At 35.8% G+C, this 18,470-nt stretch overlaps 1 protein-coding gene across 1 annotated transcript in view; it reads right to left on the bottom strand.

The window, feature by feature from the left end:
• The window catches only part of DNAH6 (dynein, axonemal, heavy chain 6), a 337,022-nt gene that overhangs the window by 38,820 nt on the left and 279,732 nt on the right, over positions 1-18,470 (bottom strand). The window contains exon 64 of the mRNA XM_011925684.1: positions 17,116-17,306. Coding sequence (XP_011781074.1) covers positions 17,116-17,306 — 191 coding nt within the window. The remainder of the gene's footprint in view (positions 1-17,115; positions 17,307-18,470) is intronic.

Here is an 18,470-nt window from a genome sequence, read left to right as displayed (position 1 = left end):
AAAAAGCCTCAATGAAATGACAGAAACTTGAAAATGATAAATACTAGCCCTCTTGGATAATTAGGAATCAGCACAAGAACTATGACAATTCAAAAAATCAGTTTCCTTCCCTCTAAATGATTGCAATGGATCCTACCAGATTGAAACGTCTGAAATGACAGATATAGAATTCAGAATCTGGATGGCAAGGAAGCTCAATGAGATCCAAGAAAAAGCTGAAATCTAGTCCAAAGAAGCCAGTAAAATGATCCAAGAGTTGCAAGATGACACAGCTATATGAAGAAAAAACAAAACTGAACTCCTGGAATTGAAAAATCACTACAGGAATTTCAAAATACAATTGGAAGCGTTAACAACATACTAGGCCAAGTCAAAAAAAGAATTTCAGAGCTCAAAGACTGGTACCTCAAAACAACCCTGTTAGGCAAAAATAAAGAAGAAAGAATTTAAAAAATGGACAAAGCCTATGAGAAATATGAGATTATGCAAATAGATAAAACCTATGCCATACTGGTATTCCTGAGAGAGAAGAAAAGGTAAACAACTCGGGTAACATATGTGAGAATATAGTCCTTGAAAGTTTCTGAAATATTGCTAGAGAGGTTGTCATGCAATTTCAGGAAATTCAGAGAAACCCTAGGAGATACAATATAAGAAGACCATCCCCAAGACACATAGTTATCAAACTTTTCATGATCAATGTGAAAAAAAAGTTCTTAAAGGCAGCTAGAGGAAAAGGTCAGATCACTTACAAAGGTCATCCCATAAGGCTAACAGCAGACTTCTCAGCAAAAACATTACAAGTCAGAAGAGATAACATAACTATATTCAGCATTCTTAAAGAAAAGAAATTCCAACCAACAATTTCATATCCTGTCAGACTGAGCTTCATAAACAAAGGAGAAATAAAAGCTTTTCCAGATAAGCAATTGCTAAGGCAATTCTTTACCATTAGACCAGCATTACAAAAGATTCATAAAAGAGCTCTAAACACGGAAATGAAGGAGTGATACCTGCTACCACAAAGACACACTTAAGTCCAGAGCCCACAGACTCTATAAAGCAACTACACAATCAAGACTACAAAGCAACCAGCTAAAAATATCACAATAGGATCAAAACTTTACATATCAATATTAACGTTGGATATAAGTGGTCTAAACACCCCATTTAAGAGGCACAGAGTAGCAAGTTGGATAAAAAAGTAAGACCCAACCATCTTCTATCTTCGAGACATCCATTTCTCATGTAACAAAACCAACAGGCTCAAAATAAAGGGGTGGAGAAAGATCTATCATGCAAAAGGAAAACAAGAGAAGAGGAGGTGACTATTCTTATATTGCAGAAACAAGACTAAATTGACAACAGTAAAAAAGGACAAAGAAGGGCATTACATAATGGTAATGGGTTGAACTCAACAAAAAGACTTAACTATCCTAAATATAGATGCACCCAACATTGGAATACACAGATTCATAAAACAACTACTTCAAGACCTACAAAAATACTTGGAAAGCTACATTATAATAGTGGGGGTACTTCAGCATCCCACTGACAGTATTAGACAGATCATTGAGGCAGAAAACTAACAAAAAAATTCTGGACATAAATTAGACAATCAATTGGATCTAAGAGCTATCTACAGAATACTCCACCCATCAACCACAGAATATACATTTTTCTCATCTGCATATGGAACATAGTCTAAGATCAACCACAAGCTTAACTATAATAGATTTGATAGATTCAAAAAGATCAAAATCATACCAAGCATACTCTCAGACAACAGTGGAATTAAAATAGAAATCAATACCAAGATCTCTCAAAACCACACAATTACATGGAAACTAAGCAACTTTCTTCTGAGTGACTTTTGGGTAAACAACATATTAAGACAGAAATAAAACACTTCTTTGAAACAAATGAAAAGAGAGAGACAACATATTGAAATATCTGGGATGCAGTAAAAGCAGTGTTAAAAGTTTACAGTATGTCTGGATGCAGTGCCTGTAATCCCAGCACTTTGGGAGGCTGAGGGGGAGGGCACTTGAACTCAGTTTGAGATGATCCTGGCAAAACCCTGTCTCTACAAAAAATACAGAAATTAGCCAGGCATGGTGATGTGTGCCTGTAGTCCCAGCTCCTTGGGAGGTAGAGGAGGGAGGATCACCTGACTCTGGGGAGGTTGAGGCTGCAATGAGCCATGATCACTCCACCACAGTACAGACTGGGCAACAGACTGAGATCCTGTCTCAAAAAAAAAAAAAAAAAAAGTTTGTAGTGCTAAATTCTTACATTGAGAATCAGATTCACGATCTAATATTGCAATTAGAGCAACTAGAACAAGAACAAACAAATCCTGAAGTTAGCAGAAGAAAAGGAATAACTAAAATCAGAGCAGAACTAAATGAAATTGGGACCCCAAAATCCATACAAAGAATTAATAAAGCCAGGTGCTGGAGCCACTGCTGCCGAGTCCGGATCTCATTGTCATGTGCCCCTGACACCTGCTGGATGTGCATTCCCGATTCCTTTTGGTTCTAAGTTCAATATGGCAACTCTCAAGGATCAGCTGATTCATAATCTTCTAGAGGAAGAAGAGACCCCCCGAGAATAAGATTATAGTTGCTGGGATTGGTGCTGTTGGCATGGCACAGGCCATGCCAACAGGTCCACAAAGGACTCAGTAGATGAACTTGCTCTTGTTGATGTCATGGAAGATAAATTGAAGGGAGAGATGATGGATCTCCAACATGGCAGCCTTTTCCTTAGAACACCAAAGATTGTCTCTGGCAAAGACTAATGTAACTGCAAACTCCAAACTGGTCATTTTCACTGCTTGGGCACATCAGCAAGAGGGAGAAAGTCATCTTAATTTGGTCCAGCATAACATGAACATCTTTAAATTCATCATTCCTAATGTTGTAAAATACAGGCTGAACTGCAATTTGCTTATTGTTTCAAATCCAGTGGATATCTTGACCCATGTAGCTTGGAAGATAAGTGGCTTTCCCCAAAACCGTGTTATTGAAGATGGTTGCAATCTGGATTCAGCCCAATTCCGTTACCTGATGGGGGAAAGGCTGGGAGTTCACTCATTAAGCTGTCAGGAGTAGGTCCTTGGGGAACATGGAGATTCCAGTGTGTCTGTATGGAGTGGAGTGAATGTTGCTGGTGTCTCCTTGAAGACTCTGCACCCAGATTTGGGGACTGATACAGGTAAGTAACAGTGGAAAGAGGCTCACAAGTAGGTGGTTGAGAGTGCTTATGAGGTGATCAAACTCAAAGGCTGGGGCATTGGACCCTCTGTGGCAGATTTGGCAGAGAGTATAATGAAGAATCTTAGGTGGGTGCACCTAATTTCCACCATGATTAAGGGTCTCTATGGAATAAAGGATAATGTCTTCCTTAGTGTTCCTTGCATTTTGGGACAGAATGGAATCTCCGACCTTGTGTGAAGGTGACTCTGACTCCTGAGGAAGAGGCCTGTTTGAAGAAGAGTGCAGTTATACTTTGGGGACTCTAAAAAGACCTGCAATTTTAAAGTCTTCTGATGTCATAGCATTTCACTGTCTAGGCTACAGTAGGATTTTAGTTGGAGGTTGTGCCTGTTGTCCTTTTTATCTGATCTGTGATCAAAGCAGCAATATTATAAGATGCACTGGGAAAAACATCAATTCCTGAAGTTGGACATAGGAATGGTTTGTAAAATCCTACAGCTATATCCTCATGCTAGATGGTATTAATCTTGTGTAGTCCTAAACTGGTCAGTGTGAAATAGTTTTACCAACTCTGAGGCAACTCTGCCAATGCTGCACATGCTGCAGTTGCCCCTTGAGCCAGATGGATGTTTACTCTGTGTATATAACTTTCTGGCTCCTTCACTGGACATTCCTAGTTCAACATTCTTTCCCAATCAGTCACATCCTGGGATCCAGTGTGTAAATCCAATATCACATGTCTTGTGCATAATTGTTCCAAAGGATCTCATTTTGTGATCTCTATATATATCAGTAGTGTACGTTACCATATAATGTGAAAAGATCTACATATAAACAATGCAACCAACTATCCAAGTGTCATACCAACTAAAATCCCCAATAAACCTTGACCACTGAAAAAGAGAATGAATAAAAGCAACAGTTTGTTTTTTGAAAGGATAAACAAGATTGATAGATGCTAACTAGATTAACAAACAAAAAAAGAGAGAAGATCCAAATAAACACAATCAGAAATGACAAAGGTGATATCACAACTAATCCTACAGAAATACAAAAGATCCTCAGAGACTATTATTAATAACTTTCTGCACAGAAACATGAAAAGTCTAGAGGAAATGGATCAATTTCTGGAGACACACCACCTCCCAAGATTGAATCAGGAAAAAACAGAAATCCTAAGCAGACCAATAATGAGTAATGAAATTGAATTGGGAATAAAAACCTACCAAGCAAAGCCCTGGACCAGAAAGATTCACAGTGGAATTCTACCAGATATACAAAGAATAGCTGGTACCAATCCTACTGAAACTATTCCAAAAATTAAAAAAGCAAGGACTCCTCTCATTCATTCTGTGAAGTCAGCATCATCCTGATACCAATATCTGGCACAGACACAACAAAAATGAAAACATCAGGCCAATATCTCTGATGAACATAGATGCAAAAATTCTCAACAAAATACTAGGAAAGTGAATCCAGCAGCATATTAAAAAGCTAATTTACCATGAGCAAGTAGGCTTCATTCCTGGGATGCAATGTTGGTTCAACAGACACAAATCAGTAAATGTGACTCACCACAAAAACTGAATTAAAATAAAAAAAGCATATGATCATCTCAATAGACACAGAAAAGGCTTTTGATAAAATCCAACATTTCTTCATCACAAAAATTATTAACAAAGAAACTAGGCATTGAAGGGACATACTTCAAAATACTAAGAATCATCTGTGACAAATCCACAGTCAATATCATACTGAATGGGCAAAAGCTAGAATCATTCCCCTTGAGAACTAGAACAAGACAAGGATTCCCACTTTCACCACTCCTTTTCAAGATAGTACTGGAAATCATAGCCAAAACAATCAGGCAAGAGAAAGAAAGAAAATACATCCAAATAGGAAAAGAAGAACTCAAACTATCTTTCTTCTCCAATCATTTGATTTTGTAACTGGAAGACTGATAAATGTCTTCAGTAAGTTTCAGGATACAAAATCAATGCACAAAAATCAATAGCATTTCTACACAACAACGACATTTAAACTGAGAGCCAAATCAAGAAAGGAATGCCATTTACAATAGCCACAAAAAGAATAATACATCTAGCCAAGGAGGTGAAAGATCTCTCAAGGAGAACTGCAAAATACTACCAGAGGAAATCATAAATGACACAAACAAATAGAAAAACATTCCATGCTAATTCACTTGAAGAATCAATACTGTTAAAATGACCATACTGCCCAAAGCAATATACAGATTCAACACTATTCCTATCAAACTACCCATTTCACTGCAAAACTATTCTAAAATTCATATATAACTAAAAAAGAGTCTGAATGGCCAAAGCAATCCTATGTAAAAAGAACAAAGCTGGGGCATTATATTACCCAACTCCAAACTGTACTATAAGGCTACAGTAACCAAAACAGCATGGTACTGGTACAAAAACAGACACATAGACCAATAGAACAGAATAGAGACCCCAGAAATAAAGCTGCACACCTACAGTCATCTCATCTTTGACAACACTGGCACTAATAAGCAATGGGGAAAAGGTCTTCTGCTTAATAAATGATGTTAGGATAGCTGACTAACTATATGCAGAAGAATGAAACTGAACTCTTATGTTTCACTATATACCAAAAGTAACTCCAGATGGATTAAAGATTTAAACGTAAGACCTCAAACTATAAAAATCTTAGAAGATAACCTAGGAACCACCATTTTAGACATCAGCCTTGGAAAAGAATTTATGACTAAGTATTCCAAAGCAATTTCAAAAAATCAAAAATTGATATATGGGACCAAATTAAGTGGAAGACTTTTTGTGCAGAAAAAGAAACTATCAACAGGGCAAATACAACCTACAGACTGGGAGAAAATAAGTATCTGAAAAAGCCTAATATTCAGAATCCATAAGAAAGTTAATTCAACAGCAAAAAACTCCATTAAAAAGTGGACAAAAGATATGAATAACACTTCTCAAAAAAAGACATACAGGCATCCAAAAGCATATAAAAATGCTCAACGTCACTAATCATCAGAGAAATGCAAATAAAAACCACAATGAGATACCATCTCACACCAGTCAGAATGGCTATTATTAAAAAGTCAAAAATTAACAGATGCTGGTGAGGCTGCATAGAAAATGGAACACTTACACACTGTCAGTGTATAAACTGTGCATTCATTCACAGTGTAAACTAATTCAGCCACTTTAAAAAGCAATTTGGAGATTTATGAAAGAACTTAAAACAGAATTACTATTCAACCCACCATTCCCATTAATGGGTATATATCCAAAAGAAAATCAATTATTCTACTAAGAATACACATGCACTTGCAGTATTCACAATAGTAAAGATATTCAGTCAACCTAGATTCTCTCATAATGGTGGATTGGATAAAGAAAATGTGGTACTATAAACCATGGAATATGATGCAACCACATAAAGGAATAAAATCTGGTCTTTTGCAGCAACATGGATGCAGCTGGAGGTCATTACTATAATACAGAATCAGAAAACCAAATACTGAATCTTCTCATTTATAAGGGGAAACTAAACATTGGGTATACAAGGACATAAAGATTGGAAAAATGGACGCTGGAGACTACCAGATAGGGGAGGAAGAGAGGTTGAAAAACTAACTCTTGGGTATTATGCTCACTACTTTGGTGATAGGATCATTTGTATCCAAACTTCAGCAACATGCAATATGCACATGTTAAGAAACCTGAATCTAAAGTAGAAGTTGAAGTTTTAAAAAATGAGCATTTTCTAATTTCCCTTGTGATTTCTTAAAAGGGTATCATTTAATTTCCATATATTTTTGAATTGTCCATATTTCCTTCTGTTATTTATTTCTAATTTTATTCCATTAGTGTTTGAAAAGATGCTTTTTATGGCTTAATCTTCATAAGTTTATTGAGACTTGCTTTGTGGCCTGACATATAAACTATCCAGGAGAATGTACTATGTGTACTTGAGAAGAAGGTTTATTCTGATATTGTTGGGTACAGTGTTCTATATATGTCTGTCAAATCTGTTAATATTAGTTTTAATGTTGTTGAAGTCTTCTATTACCTTATCTTTTTTTCATAATTGTTCTATCCATTATTAAAGATGGGACATTGAAATTTCTAACTGTTTTCATTGAACTATTTCTGCCTTCAATTCTGTCAGTTTTTACTTTATATATTTTGGGACTTGGTTGACAACTGTTATGTCTTTTTGATGACTGTCTTATCATTAAATTACATCCTTGTCTTTTGTAACAACTTTTGTCTTGAAGTCTATTTTTCTTCCTGATATTATAGCCACTTCAGCTCTTTTAGTTCCTGGTTGGATTTAATGTGAATCTCTTGTAGGCAGCATGTAATTGAATTCTGTGTGTGTGTGTGTGTGTGTGTGTTTGAAATCCATTTTGCCAATCTCTGTCTTTAAATTGGAGATTTTAACCATTTGCATTTAATATAATTACTAATAAGGAAGAATGTACTTTTATGATTTTTTTACATGTCATATCCTTTTTGTTCCTCAATTCCTCCATCACTGCCTTCTTTTGGTTAGTTAGATATTGATTTTGATTCTCTGCTCATTTCTTTTACTATATTGTATATATTTTAATTGTGTTCATAGTGATCATGTCATGGATTACAATTAACATCTGAATTCATAAAAACTTAAATTTGAAATAATATCAATTTAGTTTCAGTTGTATGCAAAATTTGCTACTACATAGCTCTGCCTTCTCTTGTGTTGTTATCGTGTCACAAACTACATTTTTATACATTGTATGACCACTAACATATATTTATAATTATTGTTTTATGCTTTTGCCTTTTTAATTATATACAAAATGAAAAGAGGAATTATAAGCCAAAAGTATATTATTAGTGACATATATTTACCTATGCAGTTATGCTTACTTGGGTTATTTATTTCTTTGTGTGAATTCAATTTGCTGTCTAGTGTCCTTTCATTTTAGTCTGAACAACTCATTTTAGTATTTCTTGTAGGGCAGTTCTACTAGTGACAGACCTTCTCAGTTTTTGTTTACCTGGGGATATCTTAAATTTTTCTTCATTTTTGAAGGATCATTTTGCCAGATATAGAATTCTTGGTTAACAGTCCCTCTTTCACCCCCAGCACTTTGAATACGCCATTCCATTGCCTCTGATGTCATGGACTCTGATGAGAAACAGCCATTAATTTTATTGAGACTCTCTTATCTGTGAAAGCTCACTTCTCTCTTGCTGCTTTCAGGATTATTTCTTTGTCTTGTCTTTTGATAGTTTGATTATAGTGTGTCTTGGTATAGCTCTCTTTGAGTTTATCCTACTTAGAATCATTAAGGTCTTTGGATGTGTAGATTCATATCTTTTATCAATTTGGGAAGTATGGGACATTATTTTTTCAAATGTTCTTTCTTTCCCCCTCTTTCTCCTCTTCTCAGATTTCCATTAGTGTATGTTGGTATGGTCGATGGTATCTCTCAGGTATCTTAGTTATATCAACTTTTATTTATTTATTTTTTTTGAGACTGAGTTTCGCTCTTTGTGTGCGATGGTGCAATCTCAGCTCACTGCAAACTCCACCTCCCAGGTTCAAGCGATTCTCCTGCGTCAGTCTCCTGAGTATCTGGGATTACAGGCATGCACCACTACATCCAGCAAATTTTGCATTTTTAGTAGAGACAGGGTTTCTCCATCCTGGGCAAGGTGGTCTCAAACTCCTGACCCCTGGTGATCCACTTGCTTTGGCCTACCAAAGTGCTGGGATTAAAGGTGTGAGCCACTGTGCCCGGCCCACCTTTTTTTTTTTTTGACACAGGATCTTGCTCTGCCAATAGGCTACAGTGCAGTGGCATGATCTTAGATCACTGGAGCCTCAAACTCCTGGGCACAAGCAATCTTCCTGCCTCAGCCTCCCAAGTAGACTACAGGCACATGCCACCAAGCCAGGCAAATGATTATGATTATGATTATGATTATGATTTGCAGAGGCAGGGTATTGCCTTGTTGCCTAGGCTGGTCTGTAACTCCTAGCTTCACACGATCCTTCCACCTTGGCCTCCTACAGTGCTAGGGTTACAGGTATGAGCCACTACACCTGGCAGGTTCTGTTTGTATTTTTTTCTTTCTGCCCGTCAAATTGAGTAATCTCAACAGACCTATCTGTTGTTCATAGTTCTTTCTTCTGTTTCTTAACATCTATTGTTGTATCCCTTTTGTATATTTTCCATTTTAATTATTGTACTTTTTATCTCCAGAATTTCTACTTGGTTCCTTTTAAGAAATTCTATCTCATTGATAGTCTCTATTTTGGTGAGGCATCATTCTCATGTTTTCCTTTAGTTCTTTGTTCATGTATCCTTTAACTGTATGAGCATATGTAAAATAGTTGATTTAAAGTTTTTGTCTAGTAAGCCCAATGTCTGGCATTCATCAGGGTCAGTTTTTATTGTTTTTGAATGGGTCATAATTTCTAATTTCTTTGGATACTTTGTATTTTTTGTTGTTGTTGTAAAGCAGACATTTAGAATATTATAATGTCACAACTCTGGAAATTAGACTGTCCCCACTTCCCAGTGTTTCTTGTTGTTCTCTTTGGTTTTTTTAATGACTTTTGTGAACTAATTTTGTAAGGTCAGTATTTTTTGTTGTTTATGTCTCTACTCAATTAGTTTAGTGTTACTAGATTAGCTAGTAATTCAACAGAGATTTCATTAAATGTCTGAAATAACCACAACAAAAATTTCCCAGATTTTGCATATGGGCTCTGTGTGTGCCTTGGGGTCTGATTTCAACACTCAGCTGAGCAGTTTACAAATCTGCATTAGCCTTCACTTCCTGGCTGGGCCAAGCCTGAAGGTCAGCCAGAGGTTACAGCTTAGTTCCTTCTCATGTCTTTTGTGAGTACACACCCAACCGTGAACATGAGTGTGGCCTTCTGGATTCCCAAAAATATGTGGGAGATTTTCAAACTTTTTGTTTCCCAAAGCATCTTACTCTCACCTTTCCTCCCAGGCTTTCTGATTTGTCTGCTTGTTGCCTCAACTGTTATCCCTTGGGCCAGGAGGCAGTGGCTCATACATTTTACCTTTAAATAATTTTGACAAAATCTTCCAGGGTAATACCTCTCTCCTGGAGCATTCCTAGTTAGATGAAATAAAATCAAGACCTATGACCTAGTCCTTCAAAGAAACACCAGACAGGCCAAAACAAACAACTACAATCCCCCAAGAACAAGATATTTTCTGTTCACTATGGCACCAGGAACTCACACCACTGCTCAGCTAGAGAATGTGGGTTGGGGTAAATTAAAATGCCACAAAGCTCTCCTGTCTAGATTCAGCTGTTTTTTCTTTATTAAGCATTCACTTGGTTGCTGAAACCTTTGGTTATTTTCCAGAGTTTTGATAAAGTTGACTAGGACAGTTTTTGCTAGACTGTTATTTTTGTGTTGTCACACCAAGTGTCAGGTTCCAGCCCATGCTGAGGTCTGAAGGGGAGTGGGTGGACGGGTGGCAGATAGCTGAAAGAACATTCGGGGGGCCATAGGCAGGTAAAATATGGCTTTTATTCTCTGGCTGCTCTGTCCGTCTTTATCTTGGTTGCCCGCTCTGGCTGCAGCCCTTCTTAGCGGTTGGCTCCACGGCTCCTGCCGCCCCCATGGCTCTCCCTTACAGGGTCAGCAACTCCACTCTCTCTCTCTGGGTGTGAACAATATGTACAGCATCAGCAGGGCAGTTGTACCTTTTACAAATAGTGGCTCAGAGCCAAGTATGAGTTTACACAAACAGGTTATATAACAATGAGAGTTTTGTGCCTGTGCTCCAAACTTGCTGAGTCACATTGGCCCAGATATCTGACTCAGCGTGCTCTTGAACTTAGCACATACATTTTCTTTACACGTGTAGAGATAGATTTTTGGAATTTCTACTCTGCCATTGTTTGCTGATATAATACTTGGCTTGGTTTTTCTTGGTCCTTGCGTTTATATGTAAGTTTTAGAAGTATCTTGTCAATTTCCACCCAAAACACTGAATGGTATTTTGATGTGGTGGCATTGAATATATAGATCAACTTGAAGAGAATTGATATCTTTACAATACTGAGTCTTCCACTTAATAAATATGGCATATCCATCCATTTACTTAGGTCTTTTTGATTTCCTTCAGTAATATTATATACTTTTCTGTGGTGAGATCTTAACATGTCTTTTATTATATTTGTCTTGAAGTATTTGGCTTTTTATGCTTTTATTGTGGGAGGGTTTCTAATAATAAATTTCTTTTAAAATTATTGGACTATTCAGCAATGCTATTTATGCTTATCAATTTTCAAAATTATGTTTTTTGAGGAACTTTAAATTTCACTAAAATTTTCAAATTCAGTGACAAAAGTTTTTTTAATAATATAATCATTTTCATGTCTGCTGATCTGTAATGATATTCCCTTATTCATTTTGATAAATTTTTTTAGACTCTCTAATCAGTTTCAGCACGAATTTATTCGTTTTATTAAGCTTAAAAAGTTAACTTTTGGTCTTTTGGATCCTGTCTATTGTATGTTTCCTAAGTCATTAATTCTTGCTCTTATTTTTATTTTTAAAATTCTAGTAGAATTTAATTACTAAGTTTTAGATTTTTTTTATATAACATATATATCTAAGCCTATAAATTTCCCTCTTATTCTGGCTTTAGGAGTATCTCACAAGTTTTGATATAGTTCCACCGTTATTCTGCTTATTTTTGGGTTTCCATTTTCAATTCTTTTTTGTCTAAAAAAGGCTTAATGTTGACTTCATTTTTTAAGAGAAGTTTTGACAGTAATTTGCTTTCCACACTTAGAATATATGTCTTCCAGATTTCGTTATTTCTGCAGAGAAATCAGTCAATGGCATATTTGTTGCATCTTTAAAGTTAATCTGTTTTTAATATGTTCTTTTTTCCCCCCACAATTCACTGTAAGGGGTCTAGGTAGAGAATTTTCTTTGCATTTATTATGCTTGGAGTTTAGTAGAGTTTATATAATCTGTAGATGGATGTCTTTCGTTTTGGAAAATTCTCAGCCATTGTTTATTAAAATATTCTGCACTCTTCTCTCCTTCTGGGACTCAAACTACACTTCAATAGATCTTGCCACTGTATCTCTGTCTCTTATCTTCCATCTTTTCCATTGTTTTGTCTCTTTATACTTTCAATTCATCAAATTGATATATTGAATTCTTTCTTTCAGTTATATATATAGATATATATACACACATACTTAAAAATATGTGTATCTATCTATCTATATATATATACTTTTTTTTTTTTGACACAGGATCTCACTGTGTCACTCAGGCTCGAGTGCAGTAGCATGAACATGGCTCACTGCAGTCTCAACCTCCTGGGCTCAGGTGATCCTCTTACTTCAGCCTCCTGAGTAGCTGGGACTACAGGTGTGCACCACTCCACTTGGCTAATTTTTTGTAATGATGGTGTCTCATTATGTTGTCCAGTCTGGTCTCAAACTCCTGGGCTCAAGTGATCTTCCTACGTAGCCTCCCAAAATGCTGAGATTACAGGCATAAGCTACTGTGACTGGCTCAGTTATATTTTTACATTCTAGAATTTTATTTTAAGTAATTTAAATTGTCTGCAATTTTCTCAATTTTTTATTTCCTTGAACATTTTAAAGTTATCTTAAAATTAATGTCATGTATCCACTATCAGGATACTCTGTGCTCTGTTTCTAATATATACTGTTTTTCTTGGTTTTTAAACACGTAGTCTGGGGTTCTCTCGTACATATTTTCTTGTGCAGCTAAAATGTTCTGTTCCCCCAGATAAGATTTATGTTTTCTGGCAGGCATCCAGACATACTAGTAGTCAGGGATTATCTTAACCTCTTTCCCAAACCATTTATTTCTTACCTGGCATTATTTGTTTTGATAAATCTCCTTGGAGTGCAAACCTAAAGTAAGGGGGATTTACTGGCCTCCCCTCCTACTTAGTGGGCTCTGGGTTCTTATTTTGTCTCCTTTGTCCTTTGTAGTAATCAAAATGTCTGCTCAGCTTCACAGACCTTTAGCCTCCTCCTCTGGTGCCTCTAGGGAAAAAATGGCCTTGAGTGCTGGGCTCATTGCTCTAGGTTTTCCTTTTCTCCTAAATATTCTTCACTAATTTATTAATTCTCCAGACCTTCAAACATATATTCCCTTAAATATTTTCTCTATGGTTTCTGGGTGTTCTTAGTGGAAATATTGATCTGAGTCCTTAGTTTGTTGTTACTGGAATGAGAAGTCCACAAATATGTATCAATTTATCGCTAAGTGCCACATTACTACATCCTACAGGTTTTTATATGTAATATTGTTTTTGTCATCTACTTCCACTTATGGAAATTCCCATTATGTTTTCTCTTTAACACATGGACGTGCAGAAGTGCATTTTTTTGTTTCCCAAAATGTTTAAAAAATAATGTTTTAAGATAGATTCCTAAGATTTTATTGTGGTCAGAGAAAATATCTGTCTTCTTTTAGAAATATGTGTCTTTCTAAACACATGGCTAATTTTTGTAAATGTTCCATGGATACTTGAAAATCTTGCATTTGTTACATTTGTTAAGTATAGAAATCGAAGTTCTTAATTTCACTGTCTGAATATTTTATATTTTTACCAGTTTTGCAACTTTTGTTTGCTTCATGACAGTTTCTGTCAGATGTGTTAAAATTTTCCATATTAATGTTGATTCATCAATTTCTTCTTGTATAAATTTCTCCAGTTTTTGCTTTATACAATTCAACATTTGTTGTTAGTTGTGTACAATTTCACAATTGGTATCTCTTCTTTGTGGATCATTTTGTATATCATGTAGTTTTCCGTTTTATCCTTAATAAAATGTTTTGCTTCAAACTCTGTTTTGTGATATACGTTGGAACTATTACTAGCTCTCTTTTCATTAGTATTTGCATGGCATGTATCTTTTGAATTTCTTTATTTTCTACCTTCTGTACTGTTTTTATATTGTATATGTGATTTCTAAATAGCATATAAATAAAAATTGTCTTTGAAATCTAACTTGATCACTTTTATTTGTTCTTAGGTGAGATATTTATACCTATGTAGGTATTTGCATTAATTTCTGCTCTCTAGTTTGACTTTTTGGCTTACTATATTTCATTTTTTATTTTCTTCATTCCTATCTGCTTTTGGATGGAAATATTGGACTATATCCTTTTTCTCCTCTGCTTGTTTGGAAGCTGCAGATCATTTATCATTTTAGTCTTTTCCCCTAAAATTTTAACACATACATTAAACCACTAATTTTCCTAAGGGAATATAGTGATTCTGTACTTCTTTTTTCCTCCTGAATATATCAAGAAATTAGCACTCATTAGTTACTGATTAATAACCTTCTTAATTTTCTAATTGTCATCTTGAATTCTACCCTTACTTTAAACATTATTATGAAATAGTTAAGAGTCACAAAAGTGATGAAGTTAATACAATGCGTATTCATGTATCCACAACCCAGCTTAAGAAATAAAACATTATCTACAAGATCTGAGACTGCAGTCTGCCTCTCCCTGTTTACTTCTCTCTCATCACCTAACCTCCACTCCCAAGGTCATTTCTATTCTGGATTTCAAATAATTTCTCTACCTTTCTTTACATTTTAAAAAAAATATGAATTCTTAAATAATGTTACATGCAATTATTTGCTTGTTTAATAATTTTACATATTTTATTCTACTTCTTGAATATTTAAGTTCTGAAATGTAACTTTTTTGCTCAATATTAGTTTGTGTGACATAGTCATATTAATAGATATTATTCTAGTTTATTCATTTTCATGGCTATACTGTATTATATTACATTTTATGAATGTATCAATTTATATACTCATTTTCTAGATGGAAATTTAGGTTATTTCCAACTTTTGTTATTACAAACAATGTTTCTGTAAATGTTCTTGACACTATTCACAGTAGCACTGATATGGAATCAACCTAGGTAGGTACTCATCAATGGTGAATTGGATAAAGAAAACGTATACATACACCATGGAACACTATGCAGGCATAAAAAGAATAATACGTTCTTTGCAGCAACATGGATGCAGTGGGAGGCCATTTTCTAAAATGAATTAATGCTGGAACAGAAAATGAAATACCACATAAGTCTAAGAGTTGAAATTATTTAAAAAAGGACTTGAATGTGGTTTCTTATACAAATATGATTGATTTTTTTCTCGATGCTGCAAATTCAGTAGTGAATTGTTAAGATATTGAAGATGCCCTCTTTGACTTTAATATATGCTGCCAGATAATTTTTGCTTATTTTTTACTCCCCTTGCAATATGAATTGTTTCCATAGCTCCATATCTTTGCCACCATTTTGCCAGTTGGATAGGTGTGAAATGGCATCTTTTCATGGTTTCAATTTATTGTTTCCAAGTTACTAGTAAGGTTGGACGTATTTTCATATGCTTATTGGGCATTTAGTTTTCCTTTTCTGAGAATTTTGTTTGTATTTTTTGTCTTTATTCCTGTTGGGTTGTTTTCTTTTTCTTACTGATTCACAGAAACTCTTAATAAGTCTATAGTAATACTTTGTTGAGATTTCAGAACCAAAGGCAAACGTTTAGGATCATTTGATGATTAATTTTATGTGTCAACTTGTCTGAGGCATGAGATATTTACATATTTGGTCAAACATTATTCTGGGTATGTCTGTAAGGGTGTTTCTGGGTGAGATTAGCATTTCAATTAATAGACGAAGTAAAGCAAATTGCCCTTCCTAAGCTAAGTGACTGGGACTTAGCTAATCAATTGAAGACCTGAATAGAAAAAAAGGCTAAATAAGAGAGAACTTCTCCTGCCTGACCATTAAGCAGGAACATCGGTTTTTTTTTCTGTCCTTTAGACTCAGACTGAAACATTGGCTCTTCTTGTGTCTCAAGCCTGCTGAGTTTTGGACTGGTACTTATACCATTAGCTCTCCTGGCTCTCAGGCTTTTGGACACAGACTTGAACTACACATCAGCTGTGCTGAGTTTCCAGTTGTTGACTGCAAATCTTGCAGCTTCATACACACACACACACACACACACACACACATCCTATTAGTTCTATTTCTCTGGAGACTTCTGACTAATACAGAACATGAACTCCAAATGAAGAAATGGAACCCATCCTTAATGGAACCCATCCTTAATTCCTAGTCCAGGGACCAGGCCAGACCAGCCACTCCATGAAGGAACCCATCAGAGCTGGAGGCTACCTTGTGGATCTGAGACCCCTATTCTCCTCTGCCACTGTGTGGTCTTGCGTACTTTTTTACTCACCTGGATAACATCTTGGAGAGGATTAGGGATAGAAAGAGGAGTCAGGAAGACTGAACTTTCATTAAAAAAACCCAAATCAGCTTACTGTAAAGGAGACATTTAAATCAGAAGAAAATAATGTAAATGGGTAAGTTTAAACATTCCCCTTGTCCCTATTACCCAGCAGAGTGAAGACTCATGAGAAAGATGAGATTAATAATGGAACATAAAGAGCTCTTCTTTTGTATATTTGATTATAGAGCATACACTTCAGTACCTTTTTGGTTATGTTAAAATCCTGTGTTAATACCAAACAAATTTCAATCATTATTCCACCAGATTATTATACTTTAACATTTTAAGCAATTTCTCCTTTGTTTAAAATAACATTTACAGCTACTTTTACGATTTTTGACCCTATTTTAACAATAGCTAACTATTAACATATCTTAATTTATTTAGTAAGAGATACCTGAATGTAAGAGTTTATGCTCCACAAGGGGAAGAACAAAGGCAAATTTTAACAAAGAGATGTTCACACGTATATGCATTATTAAAACTGCACAACATGACCTTACCGTTCTGAATATCCACTGTCCCGGGCAAACCTCTGAAATGCACCCATGGGATCTGAGCCTGTGCTTAAGATGAATACCAGGGGAGTGTTGCATGACATGTCTTGATACAGGGTAGCCAGGTCCACAGGTGGTGTCTCTATAAACTGTTTTCCAAGATTTTCTATCACAAAGTCTGTAAGAGCAAAAACCACCTGAAAGTTGAAAAGAAAAAAAAAAGTACGTTGAATGAGGATCCTTCATAATTTTATCCTAATTTTCTCCTTCAGCTCCTCAGAGGATGGTGCCTTGTGTTTTTGTACTTATACTGTCTTGATTGGGTACACATCTTTATTTACTTACTTACTTATTTATTTATTTATTTATTTTTGAGATGGAGTCTCGCTCTGTCGCCCAGGCTGGAGTGCAGTGGCGCAATCTCAGCTCACTGCAACCTCCACCTCCCAGGTTCAAGCGATTCTCCTGCGTCAGTCTCCTGAGTATCTGGGATTACAGGCATGCACCACTACATCCAGCAAATTTTGCATTTTTAGTAGAGACAGGGTTTCTCCATGCTGGGCAAGGTGGTCTCAAACTCCTGACCCCTGGTGATCCACTTGCTTTGGCCTACCAAAGTGCTGGGATTAAAGGTGTGAGCCACTGTGCCCGGCCCACCTTTTTTTTTTTTTGACACAGGATCTTGCTCTGCCAATAGGCTACAGTGCAGTGGCATGATCTTAGATCACTGGAGCCTCAAACTCCTGGGCACAAGCAATCTTCCTGCCTCAGCCTCCCAAGTAGACTACAGGCACATGCCACCAAGCCAGGCAAATGATTATGATTATGATTATGATTATGATTTGCAGAGGCAGGGTATTGCCTTGTTGCCTAGGCTGGTCTGTAACTCCTAGCTTCACACGATCCTTCCACCTTGGCCTCCTACAGTGCTAGGGTTACAGGTATGAGCCACTACACCTGGCAGGTTCTGTTTGTATTTTTTTCTTTCTGCCCGTCAAATTGAGTAATCTCAACAGACCTATCTGTTGTTCATAGTTCTTTCTTCTGTTTCTTAACATCTATTGTTGTATCCCTTTTGTATATTTTCCATTTTAATTATTGTACTTTTTATCTCCAGAATTTCTACTTGGTTCCTTTTAAGAAATTCTATCTCATTGATAGTCTCTATTTTGGTGAGGCATCATTCTCATGTTTTCCTTTAGTTCTTTGTTCATGTATCCTTTAACTGTATGAGCATATGTAAAATAGTTGATTTAAAGTTTTTGTCTAGTAAGCCCAATGTCTGGCATTCATCAGGGTCAGTTTTTATTGTTTTTGAATGGGTCATAATTTCTAATTTCTTTGGATACTTTGTATTTTTT

This window comes from Colobus angolensis, unplaced genomic scaffold (genome assembly GCF_000951035.1).
Source record: "Colobus angolensis palliatus isolate OR3802 unplaced genomic scaffold, Cang.pa_1.0 Scaffold118, whole genome shotgun sequence".
NCBI classification, from domain to species: Eukaryota; Metazoa; Chordata; class Mammalia; order Primates; family Cercopithecidae; genus Colobus; species Colobus angolensis.
The sequence above is the reverse complement of the archived record's forward strand: the minus strand, read 5'-3'. Positions and strand labels throughout refer to the sequence as shown.